The 18,492-nt window shown below is 36.2% G+C and overlaps 1 protein-coding gene across 1 annotated transcript in view; it reads right to left on the reverse strand.

Annotated features, from left to right (window-relative positions):
* Positions 1 to 18,492, reverse strand: part of LOC150106778 (peroxiredoxin-2-like) — a 90,699-nt gene that overhangs the window by 53,628 nt on the left and 18,579 nt on the right. Inside the window, exons 3-4 of the mRNA XM_090392697.1 lie at positions 6,645 to 6,786; positions 1,054 to 1,189 (exon numbers count right to left, since the gene is read on the reverse strand). Coding sequence (XP_090248823.1) covers positions 1,054 to 1,189; positions 6,645 to 6,786 — 278 coding nt within the window. The remainder of the gene's footprint in view (positions 1 to 1,053; positions 1,190 to 6,644; positions 6,787 to 18,492) is intronic.

Consider the following 18,492-nt stretch of genomic DNA (forward strand, 5'->3'; position numbering starts at 1 on the left):
GTACATTATATTGTATGCAGTTTAAGGAACATTATTTCTTTTCAATATTTTTTTTTCTTTAGATAAAAATTCATATATTTTTTTTAAATATCTGTATCTTCATTATTATTATACACCGTACTGACTGTTTTGTTACATAATTTGCAGTCCAGTCTTTGATTATGAGGAGTACGTGTGGATGAGTGAGGCAGATTAATCCCACCTACTTTGAAGCTTGGGTTAGCTTTTATGAAGAGAGTGGGATTAGCCTTCACTATTTATGTTGTTGTTACTTTTTATGGATGGGATGTAGCATTGGATGCTGGTGATTTGTGATGTGTATATTAGTGTTAATGGTATATTAACTTTGTTGATATATTTTCCAGAGTTCATGTTTTAATGTTCTGTAGTTGTCTATGTGTTTTAAATTACTTGGTAGGTTGTTGAGTAGTGTGGGTATCTGATGTAATCTCACCATAATATTATATATATTATGGTGAGATCACATCACATACATATATAATATATAATACTATATAATAATAATACAACACCACTACATGTGCTACATTTAAATTATAATCATTAGAATATTTGAAAATTAAACATGAAATATTTAAATGAATCGAAAATTAACTGGAAACATTTACACAGGCTTTATGTTTTAACAAGTACTTTATGCAATAATGAATTAATGAATATTTTCTTGATTTCTAATATGAACTTTCTTAAAGTTTAAAAACACATGTTAAAAAAACTAATGAATGTAAATCATTTTAACAGCTACAAATTTTAAGAAAAACAGCAGTGCCAAAAGTAGTCACAAGAAGTACCATAGTTTTGTCACTAATAACAAAAAACACATTAAACTAAACAGTCAAATAACTGGACAATAACTATGTAGGTGGACTTTTTTGTACCTCAGCTGTTCTAGAGACATCCATTCTTTTTGCAACCGCTTTCATTCTGCACATCATAGTATAAACTTCACTGGCATAATACACTATAGTGTATTACCTAAACAATAACAAGATCATGAAATAAAGGCTATTTAAGTACCTAGTTCTGATTTACCTTTCTAGGTGTGTTGATCCAGGCTAAATGACTAAAATGAGAATCGGTAGAAACAGCAATTAATTCTGTATTGATAGCATGAAAATCACTTGCATGCTCACTAAAAGCTATTATTTCTGTTGGACACACAAATGTACTGAAAAACAAGAAAAAAGACATTTCAAATTCAAATATTATGTGCAAACTAAATTCTTTATTTCTTCTAATGAATTAATACTAAAGAAAATGATATTTATATATTAAGAGCTTGCATATGTCCAATTTTAATTAATTACCTAATAACAGAACAGAATTGACACAATGGTTTAACTGATACTGTAATACCAAGTTGCAATATTTTCATAATATGTAATGATAATCATTGATTATCATTATCTCAAATATACTATACAACCAATGAACAAGCAGTTTTCCAGTTGGATAACAGAAGTTACATGGCACAATATCAGAAGTCAACTGACTCACCAAACCAATCAGGTTAGTTAATTCAAGTTTCAATCATTTGAAGGTTGAATAAATGAGAAATCACTGTATTATTATATACCAGTCTTTTGACATGCATAGAGCAACTCATTGGCACACCCAGGGAGGGGGCCAACGGGCCCTGCCTTGAGTGATGTCACCTGCACCGCATGTAAGAAGAGAGGAAATTAGCAAAGAGACCAGAATCCTTGCTCTGAAGACACCAAACATGGCAACTAGCCACTTTAGGTCTCCAGTAAGCAATAAAGTAATTCATCATTAATTCATAAATTAATTGACACTGGGATCTGGTGTGCTTGATGTTAAAAATTTTGATCACATCCTGGCTTTCCAAATTTGAAAAACCTTATGTTTTGCAACAATGAACTGGTAACTCCAGTCACTTGTCTCTACAAACAATCTATTCAAATCTGGGCTGGCTGGCCAAATAGTTAGCACACTAAATCCATTCAACCATTGCTCTTAATATAGTTCCATCTGTCCCTCAAATACATCCCACACATTTACAAACTACACACCGTTCTCCAAATACAGCTCTATCAACATATCAGTTGTGATATGTTGATAGAGCTTGCCATCAACTGATCACAGTTATACCTGAGCAACATGTTAACTACCTTTTCTGTCACACTACTATCTTTCACTGCCCTCAAACAATCATCTGATATCCATTTTTCTTGTACCCAACTAAATCATCTATTTCTACATCCATCACCAAAGCCTCAACATCCTGTGCATCCTTCTCTTAAAAAGCAAACCATGTATACCATTTCATTCAACCCACCTCTAATAATGAAATCTCCATCCGGTACACCACTATCAATTTATTTATTATTTACTTTTTTTTTTCTTTCTGGATATCTTTCATTTGATTTTTCTGCCCCTTTCCATCCATATCTGCAATCTTGTAATTTCATCCTGCACACCTGAACTCTTGTCTCACTTTCACCATCTCAGTTTTCAAGACAGTATTATTACAGAGAAGTCATTATAGGTCTGAGAGATTATTTTTGGAATCAACATCAGCTATGAAGCACCCCTCCACCAACCATAACAAGTTGGACTTGTCAAAATTAATTTTTCTGATGCCATCAGTCGTGAAAGAATTTTTCATTCGCACTGCAGATATCTTAAAAAACAAAACTTCAATAATAACAGAAACTCAAACAAACAGATACATATCCACTTCGACATCTGAAGTCTTAACAGCAATTTAAATGAAATGCATCATTATGTACAGACAATGCAAACAAGACTGCAATTTTTTGACAGAACTCCATCTGGAGTCCCAACGACTACTGTCTACCTTAACTTTCCAAACTACAATGCTTTCTGCCCACAAAGGTGGATCCTATGCATTTGTTTAGTCTAACATTCAATTCCAGAGAAGGGCAAGTCTTGAATCCTCTCTTTATGATCTGCTGTGAGTCATAATTTCTCAGCCACATTTAGTTACATTCATTTGCTATGTCTATTGCTCCATAGACTGATAACTACTCTGCCCTTTTCAATCATTTCCTGTGAAACTTCATTATCCACAATACAAATATCAAAACAGTGAAGTTGTCTTCCTGTGGACTTAAATTTGTGCAACTCAGAATGACTTCCTTTCTCTAATTTCACCATTCAAGCTGCTAGAGATGCTGAAATATTTGTTGTCAGTAACAATCTTACACAAATTGTCCATTTGCCTGAAAGAATGTCCAATAACACACTCACTTCCATTCCCCAATCTCTTTTTAACCTGTTGTCCTGATAAATGCAATGCAGATGTCCTCCTTGTAGTAATTCAGATACCATAACCTCATATAACTTTCGCTACTAGATTACACTAAAGGATTACTAGATTATAGTAAAACCATAGCCATCCCATACATTAAAGGGTTATCAGAAAAAATCAACAGAATCCTACATTATAACCTCAATGCCACCTTTAAACCACCCACTAAACTTAAAACCATATTCAGCTCCTCTAAGGATCCTCTCCTCCCATTGGCACATCCTGGAGTCTATTGCATCCGCTGCACCTGTAACTTACCGTACATTGGTGAAACAGGACGGACAATCCCTATACGCAAGAAAGAACACATTAGACACGTTAAATATAACCATTATGGTGAAGCAGGCCTCTCAGATCACATGCTCAACACCTTACACCTAATCAACTGGAAAAGCACCCACTCTTTACACCAAACAAAAACCTAGTATGAAAGGAAATTTAAGGAAGCCTGTGAAATCCTGATAAACCACACCCAAATATCAACAACAAAGATGACATGAAAATTCCAAGGATCTGGATGACACACATTCAGCCCACCTAATATACAGGGTGTTCGGGATAAATTTGACATATTTATAATTAATTATATTTTTCCGTAAGTTACATGTATTAACACACACTTCTCTTCATTTAAAAGTTTGGACCCTTCTTCATTCATATACAAGATGTCAGAAAGGATGGATAGCTGGAACCCACCTGAATCATGGAAGAGAATAACTTGTATCATGATGATTCGTGCCCGCCATCAAAATAAGGATATTACGACTGCTGCCCAATGCTCCCTGAATACAGTAAAAACAATCAGGCATGAACTAGAGACTTGCAATGGTGACTACGAGGATGTAGCAAGAAGAAAGATCCCTAGCAGACGATCTGATTGCATTCGTACAGCAGAATTCCTCGCAAATCTGCAGGAACAGGTGTTGAAGAACCCTGGCATTGGAATTCGGGCTTTGTTCGTGGAGTTGCTAACTGTAGTCAAGCCCTGGATAACAGGGTAGCCAATGGTAGGCCGTATGTATGGCAGCAGGATTCGGCCCCTTGCCACACCTCTGGGAAAAGTCAAAAATGGTTGTCTGAAAATTTCTACGACTTCACCAGTCCAAATGTTTGGCCTCCAAACTCCCCAGACCTTAACCCCATGGATTATTTTGTATGGGGCGCAGTTGAAAAAGACACCAATCGCACTTCCAGTAATACAAAAGCCCAGTTAATGGATAAAATTAAAACAGTTTTTGCGGCCCTTCCCAGGGAGACTGTAGCATCAGCTTGTTCGAGGTTCCGAAGCAGAATTGAAGCTGTGATCGATGCTAATGGTGGTTATTTTGAGTAAATCTTGTTGATAGTATTGTAATTAACTCTGCCTGTAATGTTTTTTTGTCAATTCATTAAATTTAATAGATACAAAGAAGATTTTCTTTTTCCTTACGAAACTGTCAAATTTATCCCGAACACCCTGTAAAAGATCCAGCATAAATCAGGACTCTAGCCAATCTTCAGCTAGTATTAGAAACCATTCCATACCAACTGGCTGGAATGTACATGCATAATCATGATGTTAATATATGTATATAGATAGATACATAGACTTGTTGTTGCACCCAATGTATGTCTACAACCAACAGATAACACTAATAATAGGACTCTAGCATTGATGTATAATTTTTTTTTTTCCACCAGAGGTCAGGCCAACAATTGTTGTAGTGGTTGGTCAGTAACTCTAACAAACCAGTTTGATTGTAGTGTAGCTTGTTTTCTGTGTATAGTTGTATGCTCCAGAAGATGACCTTGACATAAAGGTCGAAACATCAAATGTAAATTTTAGTTATATTAAACTAAAGGTTTTATTCAAACACGGTAGTTGTCTCCATAATTTTCAAAAATGCAAAGAAAGGATTCATATAAACTTTCCTTTCTTGTAGAATGCCCTTCACTATAATAGTGCCAAAGGATGATCTGCATGTTTCTACTGCTTCTCCTTTCCTTGGGCTGACTACTTTTTTTTCATTCTTCAGATCAAGATACCTGCTTGCCCAAATAACTGAAATATGAGCAATTCTTACTGGAATCAAGGCCACCATCCCCATTTCCTCCCAAAAACCAGACCACTATCCAAACCTTGGCTTTCCAACAAGAATGACAAGAGAAAAAAATTCAGCATAAAACAAAACTCCAGAATCCCATTCATCTTACAAGAATAAAAACAACAACTGCAAAAAGACCATTGGCCAATCCAAAACAGACTTGAAAAGTGCCAAGTACAAAAATCTTTGTTGCTGCTCAAATGGCAGCTAAGCTTTCTCATCCCTTGCCAAGGCTATTTGGTGCAACTTCTGCTCATCCATGTTTCTACTTCTCTCAGATTTCTCCTTAAATTCATGTACTGATAATCAAGACAAAGTATCCATCACTTTAACAAGAAATGCTTACCATGGCTCCTCTGGTCCTCTGTCAGAAGGACATCAGAAAAATCATAAATAGAACGGACACTAACAAGTCTACTGGTCCGATGGTATCACTACAAGTGTGCTTAAAATTTGTGCTCCTGAACTAACATTCATCTTTACAATCTTTCATACATCATCTACCTTACAGTATGGAAACAAGCTTATATCACCTATCTCAAAGAAAAAAGATGAAGCTTATTTACTACATTTTGCAACTTGATTCCTAATTTATACTCCATTTACTGTGTGTTCTTCTCCTACTCCTCTTTCATTACTTATAGCTTGGAACAGATAAGCCCATACAACTTTTCCTATGAACTACAGTTCACAGCTGTTCACAAAACATAACATGTTCCTTCTTTCTTCTTGATTACCTCTCTATACACATTAACATACTCTGGGTTTCATCACCTCCTCTTACGTGTGAAACTGATAGATTAAAAAAAAATACAAGTGTGAAAAAGCTGCAGTTTGTAGCAGCCTCGACCTGCATTAGGCATATCATGATGAATATTTATCACATAGAACAAAAGTAATCAGGAAAAACGTAATACATGCATTATCATGTAAATTTCTTCCATAAGCTGTTTGGTGGAAATGCCAATGTCAATTTCTGACCAAACTGACAAACATTGTATTGAGTTTTTCAAAACTTCTATTTTTTCAATGCTAGAAATGGCAATGCCACTGGCATCAAAATAAATGACACAGTCATGTGCCAATGTCAGTATTTTACAAAACACGTTTTTGTGCAAGAAATGCTACTCTTGATATGGGTGAGAATTTTAGTAAAAATTGACATTAGCACTTCTTGCACCAAGCCACAGAAATATAAAAACATGAAATTAATTTGAACATAAAAATCTGAATATGAAACTTACAAGTCAAGAGGATAAAAAAAAAGAACTAAATATTTGCCATTATAATCTGACAGCTTAATTTTCTTAAACTGGCCATTAACAACAGCCATTCCTTCGAAGTTTGGTGCAGGCTTTTGAACATGTGCTGCCAAAAGGCTGGAACCTAAAATGAAAGTAAAAACAGATATTATATCATTACATAAACATAAATAAAGCAAAGCAATTTTCTGTATGCAAGTTGGACACTGCTTCTGTTTAATTATGTTTTTTTTTTTAAATTATCGCACCAGGTAAATCATCTACAAATATACATTTTAGTGCAGTAGACCTGATCAGAATCCCAGGAGTGATGGTTAAGGTACTGGAGAAGTTGGTCAAAGAAAAATTTTGGAATGGGCAGATAAGTATGTACTATGTGGGTAGGATAGAAGTTGCCTTAGTAATTTACTGACTTTAAATAATAAAGTGAGTCGATTTGAATAATAGAAACTCTATGTAATTTTCAGTATGGAGATCACATTTCTAGACAGAAACAGATACTATAAAAGAAACAATATAACCCAACAAGTTTCATAAGTTGCTGGACTTACATCTTTTGGGGGGGGGGAGGAGTTGTACAAGACTTGTATAAAAAAAAGACCAGAAAAAATTGATTACACATAACAAATGTTATAAGAACTTAAACTATTACATATAAACAGAGTGATAAAAAAAATTCCACTGAACTAACTGATGTGCAAGCGATTTGAACGATGCTAATTGTTGCTATTATGTTCTGTAGCATAAAGCGCTTCATATCCGAGTTCTGCAGTTGCTAGATTTTTGGTGAATGTAGACCAAACTTGGTGAGAGATTAAATCTTGGTTTTTATTACACTGTGTGGAGCATTTCTGAGGCATTTTTAAATTTTCTTATAAATCAGTTATGATTTATAAGCATTTCTGTTTTTTGCCAAACTACTTGGTTGCCTGTATGCTTTCTTTTCTTATCACTATCCTTTGTGTGTCCAGATATGCTATCTATCTCTCTCTCTCTCTCTAGCCACAAAGTAACACTGCAACTTTGTCCATACCATTCTTGATGCAAGGTAATGTGATTGCATTTTTGAAATCTTGTTTATTTGAGAAAACTGTTGGAGGTATGTCAATTTTGTTAATCATCTTCAATTCATATCCACTGAGAAAGACAGTGTTTAGGGTAACAAAGATCTTCATTTCTGACATACTAGATGTGTTGTAGGCTCTGTTATATATTTATCCTGCCTATCTTTTGTAATAGATGGTAGTGTGAAGTCGCATATAAAAATTTCCAGTTGTGGTTGGTTTTTTATACTGAAAAGGACAAGCTTTTTTCTATTATTATTAACATCTGACCTCCATGGAGTTCTTTCTCAGATACTTCGAGAAAAATGTTAAAGAACAATAATTTTATGTGGTCTTTCAGCTCAAGAATGAAATCTTATGTTTGGGTGCAACCTGTTCAAATATTCCTTAAATTACTTTAAATTATCTGTTGTTCTTGACCAAATAATGAAAATGTCACACATATAATACAACCAAGTTTTTTGATTTTTTTATGATGTTTTTCAACATTGTTGAAAAACACTGTTGAAATAATTTTTTTCTAGTCTTTATTGATGCAAGTCTTGTACTCCTCATGATATAAGTCCAACGATTTAGGAAACTTGTCGGGTTATAGAGTTTATTTTAATAAAATCTATTTTTGTCTAGAAACAGTGATCTCCATACCGGAAATTAAATGAAGATTTGTCAAACCATAGAAATATTAGCTGATGTCAGAGAAAATCTCCACGTGATTAATACTTCCAGAAGGGCATTTGACAAGATAGCAAGTGAAACTAATACATAAACAGGAGCATAGGACAATGGATATAAAGCTGGTGATATGAATAAGAGAGTGGCTGATGGACAGACATTAAAGAGTAGCATATGAAGGAGTAAAATCCAGGAGAAGGTAGATTACTAGTGGTGCACTGCAGAGTTCTATACTAAGGCTGCAATTATTTAATTTGCACTTTAATTTAATTAAATTTCAAATTTAATTAAATTTGAAACAAATTTAAATTAATTTTTCCTTAAATCATCTCCCATGTCATTAGGAGATTATTATTATGTGACACCTCCAGGGAGTCCAAAGACTCATTGAGGGAGAGTGTGCCAACAGCATCGAATGACTGAATCCCTTCCAACTACTAACTACACTGACACTTGCTTAACTTTTTGCGTAAGCCATTAGTAGCAGAGGCTCTACCAATCGACCAACCTTTGCTAGCAGATTTAAGGGGAAATATTCAGTCATTTGATAATGATGCAAAACCGAGGAAGACAACAGGTTAATAAAAATGAAGGGATCATGGAGAATGATCCCTTCATATGTTGGAAGTTTTTTCCACTTGGTTAGACTATAATAAATTTAATTTAATCCTTTATCCAAGTGTAAGCAAACAAAGTTTGCGCCTGAAAGTATCTTCAGGAGTGAGGCAACTCGTGGTAAAGGTGGACCAAGCGCTCATCACCCCTTGTCTTAGTATCTCCCATAACACAAAACACATCTCCTTGTGGACATATAATGCTATGCATTAAGGGAAGAGCCACTACCCAGACCTTTCCGCTTCTGTCTTAGTGGGAGCCAGACCCAGAAGTGGTGATACTAAGGCAGAAGCAATGGAGAACTCGTATTGCAACCCGTATAGGTAAACATACGTATTATATAGGTAAATATATGTAATATACGTAAATATACCTATATATGTATTTGGCAACTCGTATAGGTAAATATGACTTCTCCATTGCTTCTGCCTTAGTATCACCACTTCTGGGTCTGGCTGTCACTGACTAGACCTCGATAAAGGTCGAAACCGGGCTAGGTAGTGGCCCTTCCCTTAATGCATAGCATTATACATGTCCGCAATAAGATGTGCTTTGCATTATAGGAGATACTAAGACAAGGAGTAACGAGAGCTTGGTCTATCTTTACCACGAGTTGCGTCAGTCCTGAAGATACTTTCAGGCGCAAACTTTGTTTGCTTACACTTGGATAAAGGATTAAACTCAATTTATTATGATCCCTTCATATTTGTCCACACTTTGGCAGTGTGGACAAAGATAATGGTTACAGTTTAATGTGGCAAAAATGTAAGGTCATATACTTTAGGATGAAAACATTACAAGTCGTGTATTATAATAACAAAATTGGGTTGCAGGAAATTGATGACAAGAAGTTAAACTTCAGAGAGTATAACAGCAAAATAATCATAATGCTAGCTGGATGTTGAAAGACATTAACAAGTAGATAATAAGGTTATCATTCTTCTTTATAAAGCTTTGATATAGACATATCTAGACACTAATGTGCACAGATTTGGTTTCCAGGTTTTCATGGAGATGAAGACAGTTCCATAGATGTAGACATAATTCCATAGTTCCATAGATGTAGACATAATTCCATAGTTCCATTGCACCAACTTGGTGCAAGTCTATGGAATACTCCCACGAGGATAAACAGAAGATTTATGGGTTATAAAAAAAATTCATTGACAGGTGGAGAAAAAATATGATAGAAACATAAGTTAATAAAGCAGTTTTATAGGACTGATAAAGAAGAAATTTTTCAATATAAGATGATGCTTCTGAAAATTAAGTAACACATTTTTTTTTCTTAATAATGGTGAAGGGAATGGGATAAAACATGGTGAACAGATAGACCTGTTAAAAATGTTCAAACAGACTGCCACTGCAGTGTGGGGCTACTGTCACCTCACCTCATTTTTTGCAGGCAACGGGGCTTCACCACATGATATTCGTCATGCATTGGTTGCTGTGTATGGTGAAAAGTTGATGTCAAAGAAGCAGGTGTGTTTTTGGTGCAATGAATTTAATGCAGGCTGTGGGGACATTGAAGATCAACATCAAGCAAGACAGAAGACAACATTTCATGCATTAAGGGCATCATTTTTGAAAACCGGAAAGTAAAACTGCGTGAAATTGCACAAGTGGTGAACTTGACTTTGTCCAATGAAATTGTTCATGATGTTCTTGACTTTCGAAAGATGTGCTCCCATTGGTGCTCCGACAACTGTAAGAGCAGCACAAGTCAACACACACATCAGGATGTGTCTGGAGAATATGTTCGGTACAGTGACAATGGCAAGGATTTTCTCACTCACCTAGTCACAGGAGATGAAACATGGGCTCATCCCTTTATCCCAGAAATCAAAACAAGACTTCATGACCTGGAAACATCCACAATTTCCTGTACACAAAAAAAAAAGGTCAAAACTGTTTCCACTGTCTGAAAAATCATGGCCACAGTGATTTGGGATCACCAAAGCATTCTGTTGATGGACTTCTTGCTGAAGGGAGAAACAATCAATGCAGAACTTTACTGTGCAATGTTGGACAAACTGAAAGCCAAGATTTGATGCAAATGACCATGACTCCTGACAAGCAGTGCAATTTTGGTACATGAGAATGCTACTCCCCACAGTGCACCCACCACTCATAAGTGACTGGGCTGTAATCATTGGGAAACTCTACCACATCTCCCCTACAACCCAGACTAAGTAAAAATAATGTAACCAATCTATATAAGGAGAAAAATATTGAAGTGGATATGAGAGAGCCCTAAATGTTTCTGTAGCTTGACTTCTTATTGCCGGTAGGGAACTCTGTGAATCTACATATATTATGCACCTTTCATAGCAATGAAAGCGCTGTTACATACAGCACAGCAGTAAAGTGTTACATTCTATTGGCATCTGAGCAGATATTGTACTCTCTGGATAAATAGCAAAAGAGCTATTAACGCTCCTGAATTTTGAACAATCAGTATGAAACAGGCACCAAATCAGAGTATTCAATTCTGTGAGTTTGAAAGAGCTGCTGGTAGACAACAGGAGGGATAGAAAATTACACAAGTTGAAATTCCTAAAACATTTAGTCAGGTTCATTTAGTTGCTTTTGTGAGATGCTTGCAGGAGGTATGTTGAGGATTTTCTTGATTATCTTAGGTTTAAAACCTTTTTTTTTTTTTTTTGAGGATCTGTGTTAAATAATGTAATTTAACACAGCTTTTCTGCTGTGCTAGAAATAATGTAAACTCTATCCCTCAAGATTTTTATTAAACCTATTTTTTGCATGGGATGGTAGTGTGAAGCAGCATTAAGAAATATTCCTGTGTTGGTGGATTTTCTATAAATGGAGAAAGATAATCTGTTTTCTTTTCATTGATTTCTATTAGGATATCAAGGAAAGGTAGTTTTTTATGTTCTTCCTGTTCTAAAGTGAATTTTATGTTGTTGTGCAGATTATTAAGATTATCTTTAAAAGTAGTGAGTTCTTCTGTTGTTCCTGGCCATGTGATGAAAATATTATCTACATAACAAAGCCAAATTTTTAGTTTTTTATGATAGTTGTTTAATGCATTATTTTCATAATTTTCCATATATAGGTATGCTAAAGTCAGGGAGGGAGAGAGAGAGAGAGAGAGAGGGGGGGGGAGGGAGGGGGGGTTCAGTCCTTTTTGTTCCCAAAATTGTCTTGATACATGAAAAACATATTTTTTATGCAATGTTTATATAGTTTTACAATGTCCGGGGGAAAAAAATCTTCAAATCTTCAAGGAGATTCATTGTTTCATTTGTGGGAACATTTGTAAAAAGGCTGACTACATCCAAACTTGCCATGATGTCTGAAGGCTCTATGTATATATCCTTTACCTTCTCAATGAAATGTACACTGTTCTTAATGAATGATGTTTATCCTATGTGTGGTAAAATCATGTTAATGAGGTGTTTTTGACAGATTTGAGGTCGGAGAGTCTCTTCCATCTATTATCGGTCTTAAAGGAGTATCTTTCTTATGTAATTTTGGTACTCCATATATTCTAGGAACTAATGGGTGTTAAGTTCCTGGGTGGTAATTTGCTTTGTAATAGTCATGCTGTACTTTGTATGCAGATGAGATCTGATGCATCTCCAGGTAGATTTTGTATTCCTTTCTTGATTTGAGCTTTGATATCAATTTTCGGGATGTGGCCTAGCGTCAAATCGAAGTTCAAACTTTTCAAAAGTATATTTTTTTCGGTTCTTGATAGGAATCTTGAAGAAAGGTTAATTACTACTTTGGAGTGATTGAGATGTTTTCTTTGTTTTTCTTTTTCTTGAAGAAGTACATTAAATTTTTTAATTACCATATTTGCCAGTGTACAAGACACTTTTTTCTTTGAAAATAGGCCTGAAAAACAGGGTGCATCTTATATGCTGATACTCAAGTTTTTTATTACTTTCATTTCTGGAAATTTTCTCTGTTCTGAGTTACGTGATTTCTTTCTTTCTTCCTGTTGGCATTGCTACAATATTGCATACAAGCTATGTTTGATTGCATATGCTAAAGAACATGGAAACATGGCTGCAGAGAGGTATTTCAGGCCACCCTCAACAGAAAATGATAAGAACTTGGCAGAATCAGGAAGATGATCTAAAAAAAGCAACTCACAGTAAACATAACCTACGAAATGGAACTGCAAAATGGCCCAGAACTTGAGGCAGAACTGAATACTTGGATTTTAGACCGCAGAAAAGCGGGACTTTCAGTGTCTAAAAAATGATTATTCATCAAGCGAAAGTGATAGCCACTAACAGAAGGATCGCCATCTTTACTAGATCAACATCATGGTGTTCAAGATTCATAAAGAGAAACAAGCTATGTATATGGACTTAATCAAAGATATCACAAAAGATGCCAGCTGAATATGAAGAAAAAATTATTGAATTTCATCGATTCGTCATTAATATGAGGAAACGAGAAAATTTTGAACTTGCACAAATAGGAAGCATGGACAAGGTTCCACTGACTTTTGATGTGTCCTCAAACAAAACCGTAGATTCCAAGGGCACAAAAAGTGTTACTGTTAAAACTTCGGGGCATGAAAAAAACTGCAAATTCATTATAATATTCAGTGAAAAAGCTTTTTTCTAAAAAAAAATGTGTACAAAAAAAAGATGTTGCGTCTTATACACCAGCAAATACTGTAAATTATGTTTCTTTTGGGCAGAAATCACTGTAGCCTTGTAGTATGTAATATTGTCAATGTTATTTCAAAGGTTGGACGGAAGCAGTGTGGCTAACTCATTGTGAAGAGTACATGTTTAATTACGCATTAAACATCTGAACTTTATCAACCGTCTGATATTTTTAATCCAATGCAGAGATAATGAAATTGTTCCATAGTTCATAAAAATCAGACGCGCATTCCATTCAACCAGAGCTAACAGAATTTATCAAAGAATGGAACTAGCTATTTTGAGAGAAAGGATGGTAGCCACTAGATCAGAACTAGCACAGATAAGCCAAGATACATTTAATCTTCACAATGAGTTAGCCACATTGCTTCCATCTGACATTTGGAATAACATTGACAATATTACATACAACAAAACTACAGTGATTTCTGACCAAAAGAAATGTAATTTAATTACAAAATTTAATGTACAAGAAAAAGAAAAACAAAGAAAACATCTAGATCACTCTAAAGTAGTAATTAACCTTTCTTCATGAGTCCTGTCAAGAACCGAAAAAATTTACTTTTGAAAGGTTTGAACTTCGCTTTAACGGCACGTCACATCCCAAAAATTGATATCCTATCTCAAATCGAGAAAGGAATACGGAATCTACCTGGAGATGCATTGGATTCTCGTAGAAAGGCTTATACACTGGTTATACATAATTATTAATTGACTTAAGGAATTCACAACGTACAATAGAATGTAATTAAATTAAACTTTAATATATATTTCCAATATGTTCCTCAGAAAATGGCAATGTGACGTTGCCATTTTCAGAGGAACATACAATAAAGACACGTGCACGCAGGCACTACATACAGTAAATGAGGACGAAGCAGGAAGCTGTCGTTTCTCCTAAAAGTTCTGATGGTGCCCCTCTTAGTGGGCTGTATAGGTATTCCTGGCCATTGGGCTGAAGGTCTCATGATGTATGTCTCCCAAATTTGGGGCAGTCTCATGCAATCAAATTTGTTAAGGTTTGGCATGTTTCTTAGGGCTGAGACTGATTCCATGAAAAGTCTTTCAAACTTGAACTTGCTACAGTGTATTATTGTGGCTGTAGTCCTTGTGTTCTGAAATTCGGATATTCGCTGTCCTGCCTGTTTGGCTAAAGTAGGACAGCTTACAACTGCAAGGGACCTGGTATACACCAGGTAGGTCTAGGGGAAGTGGCTGGTCTTTAGTGGAGCAGATAAGGGATGCCAATTTTCTACATGGTCTGTAACAAGAGGTCAAGTCATGTTTTCTTAAGATTTTGGTGATTTTTTCTGAGGTGCCTCGGATGTAGGGAATGATGATGGGTTTAGAGTAATCCTTGTTGTGAAGGGGGGGTGAGGATTGTGGTTTACTGATTTCGTTATTTTTGGGATTTTTTTTGGGGGGGGGGATAGCCATTGACTGAGAAAGTTCTACTATACAAGCATAACATTAAAGTAGCTTTTCTACTGCTAGAAAAATATCAAGATTTCTACATTCCCCCCCCCCCCCCCCAAAAAAAAAAACCTCCACATCACCCTTTAAAAAAAACCAGGTGTCTATAAAATTTATTGTTCCTGTGGTATCTGTTATGTAGGCCAGACGGGAAGATCAGGGGAAATTCATATGAACGAACATCAAAAAGATGTACAAAAAAGAAGAGAACACAAATCATGTCTAGCATCCCACACAACTTCCAGCACCCATAATGTACTTTGGCATAAAACGAACATGTCTTATATTGAAAAAACCTTTTCACAAGAAAATTCAAGGAAGTTGCAAATATGCTTAGAATCCCAATGCAACAAAAACCAAGGCCTAATTCTACATCAAGTTTTGAGACTTATTCAATGGCTGAGATAATCCTGCTGAAAGATGGTTTCTGGTGTTTTTGAAGATAAGGATGATATTCCTTGTGGGAACCAGGTGTCCATTCCTATGTATGAGGATTCTACTTATGGCTGTAACTTCTTGGTTCTTTAGTTTGGAGCAGATCTTCTCAATGAAAACGTTCAGGAGTCCTACACCAATATTACACTTCCTAAAAAATTTAGTTTTGTAGTGATTGTGTGGAGAGGGGATAACCACAATTGGTATTCCCCTTCAACAGATGTTGTTGCATAAAGTAATTTTTACGACTTGCTGATGCATCATAGATTTTGGAGATTCCGCCAAACCTTCTTAACCCTTCTGGATGAAGAAGGTGACATTTTCCCAAGCAGACATTCTCCTGTTGAATGTAGTATTAAGAAAAGTGGTGTATTTGTTGTTCCTATTCTGAGGTTTTCTGTCTCTTATTTTGGTTTTCTGCTGATGTTTCTATGGTTGGGGCTTGTTGATGGCTCCTGATAAACAAGAGGATGAAAAATAATTTATTCTCAGGAGGAAGATGGTTCAGCACCAGAATTCCCCACTCACCATAGAGCCACACATGGATATCCACTCTCTGGCAAGCAATGACTGCCCATGGATGTGAAATACTAAGGCTACCCTAGATGTCATAACAGCGCCACAGTAAGCCTTGCGCCCTGCTCACGACCATGGGAAGGAAACTTACTGCATTGCTATTCATCTATGCAAGCAAGTCCATTAGCCAATTGAATCCTAGATGGGTCATCCAGAACCACCTATCCTAATGAAGCAGTTGGCCAAAGTAGTGTGAGACTCCCATGATTCACCAACCATTCTCCATGCAAAAAAAACCTCTGCTTATGGCTCTGCTCACACACTCCTTATACAACTTCCAGGCATGTCCCCTTGTTCTACTTCTTTCCCCCAATCGACAAAAAAATTTCTTCCACGTTAACTTGATAGCAACTTTAATGTCTCAATCATATCACCTCTTCCTCCTATTCACAAGGCTTTGCAGACTGCATTCCTTCAAACTGTGCTCATATCCTACATCCCAAAGACCAATTATGACTGACCTTAGTCAGTCTTCTCTGGACCGTTTCCAACATATCCTCATCACTATGAAAACCAGAGGACCAAATCTGTGCACAATAATCCATACGGGACATGATCAAGGCCTTATACAATGGAACCAGAACCTCTTTATTTCTGCAAGTTAAGGTTCTCAGCATCATTGCCATAATCTGATGTGATATCCTCACAACTTGTGCAATGTGACCGCTGAATTTCAGATCCTTGTCCACCACCACTCCAAGGTCTTTTATCTCCTTAACTTCCTCAAAAAGTACTCTGCCAAGTGTATATGTTGCATCCCAACATTGCCTGCCAAATTTCAGAACCTTATATGTGGCAACAATGAACTGACAGTTCCATACTGTTGCCTACTCAATACAATCTATTCAAGTCCTCCTGTGAGGCCACAATGTCTGCTTGATTCCTCATCACTATCACCAGTTTTGCATCATCTGCACACAGTTGTATATCACCAAGTAAACCAATCCCAATATCATTAATATACAAATTAAATAACAATAGACCTAAAACTGACCCTTGCAGCACACCACTAGTGACTTTCCTCTTTTGAGACAGTGCCCTGCACACACAACTTGCTATCTATCCGATAGCCATTCGTCTATCCAACTCACTAGTCTATCATCTGATCTCAACTACTTTAGTTTAGTGACCAACTTGTGGTAAGGCAATCTATTGAAAGCCTTTGCAAAATCTAAGTATATCACTGTATATGCATCTCCCTTGTCCAATACATTCATCAACTTGTTATAGCACATAAGCATGTTTTTGTAAAACACAACCTCCCTTTAACAAACCCATGCTGACAAGCACAACGATATCATACCTTAACTACAACTCTACCTCATTCATCCTTTTGACCTTCAGAATACATTCACACATTGATGCTATTATGTATTTCTTAGTCAGTTCCCAAGCAGTATTTATTTCCTTACTCTAAACTCTTCATTCCATGCTATAGTTCCAAGCTATCTACAAAGCTTCTCATAATCCTCAACTGGATGGACATGCGAAACCCCACTCACATCCATAATAATCACCCTTTCCTTGTCCACATTCCCTGGCTTATAGCAACATTCACCTAAATATTTTTTCCTGTCAACCTCCACCCCCACACCAGACTGCTTCAAAACCATTGCCACTATTTACCTCTTTCATGTCCATTTGATATGGACATAATTCCCCTGCTATCATCAGTGGCACTTTCCCCTCCCTTCTTGTCCTTTCTATCCTTGTGAAAAGCACTGTATCCTTCCATTTATATTCCCATTAGGATATCATTTTCATTTAGCCATGTTTTTCACTTATTCCAATGATTTTGAGGCAATAAACTCAATCAGTGAAACAATTTCATATCCCTCATTTCTGATACTCCTGGCATTTGTAAATAAACATAGCAGTTCACTTTTAGGTCTATAACCAGTCCTACCCAAGCCACTTATTGGTTGTGATTTTCCCACCACACCTGCCCTTTCCCAATCACTTTTATTACCACTTACCACATAGATATGTGCTCAGTCTCAACTAACCCACTCACATCCTGATCTATTCCATTTCTATTTGATCATCATCATACATTCATTCATTTACTACTACTCCCAACATCCACTCTCCTTATGGCACATCGCCCTGTCCATCTAGGCTCTTCCCATTTCCCAATTTCTCTTGCATTCCTGTTCTCTCTTCATCTCACACACTAGTAGTTTCCATTACCAAGCACTTCAGTCTCTTCAATACCATGCTCTTGATCATTCACTTCACCTTTTACTTCAGATTGCTTGCTTTCATCACATGCACACACACACTTCACTTCCATCTAGCAACAGTTTCTCTGGTTCACTCATTCCAAAGCCATTTAAATGAAAT

This window comes from Typopeltis vanoorti, chromosome 5 (assembly GCF_054136105.1).
Source record: "Typopeltis vanoorti isolate ZY-2024b chromosome 5, IOZ_Tvanoo_1.0, whole genome shotgun sequence".
Taxonomy (NCBI): Eukaryota; Metazoa; Arthropoda; class Arachnida; order Uropygi; family Thelyphonidae; genus Typopeltis; species Typopeltis vanoorti.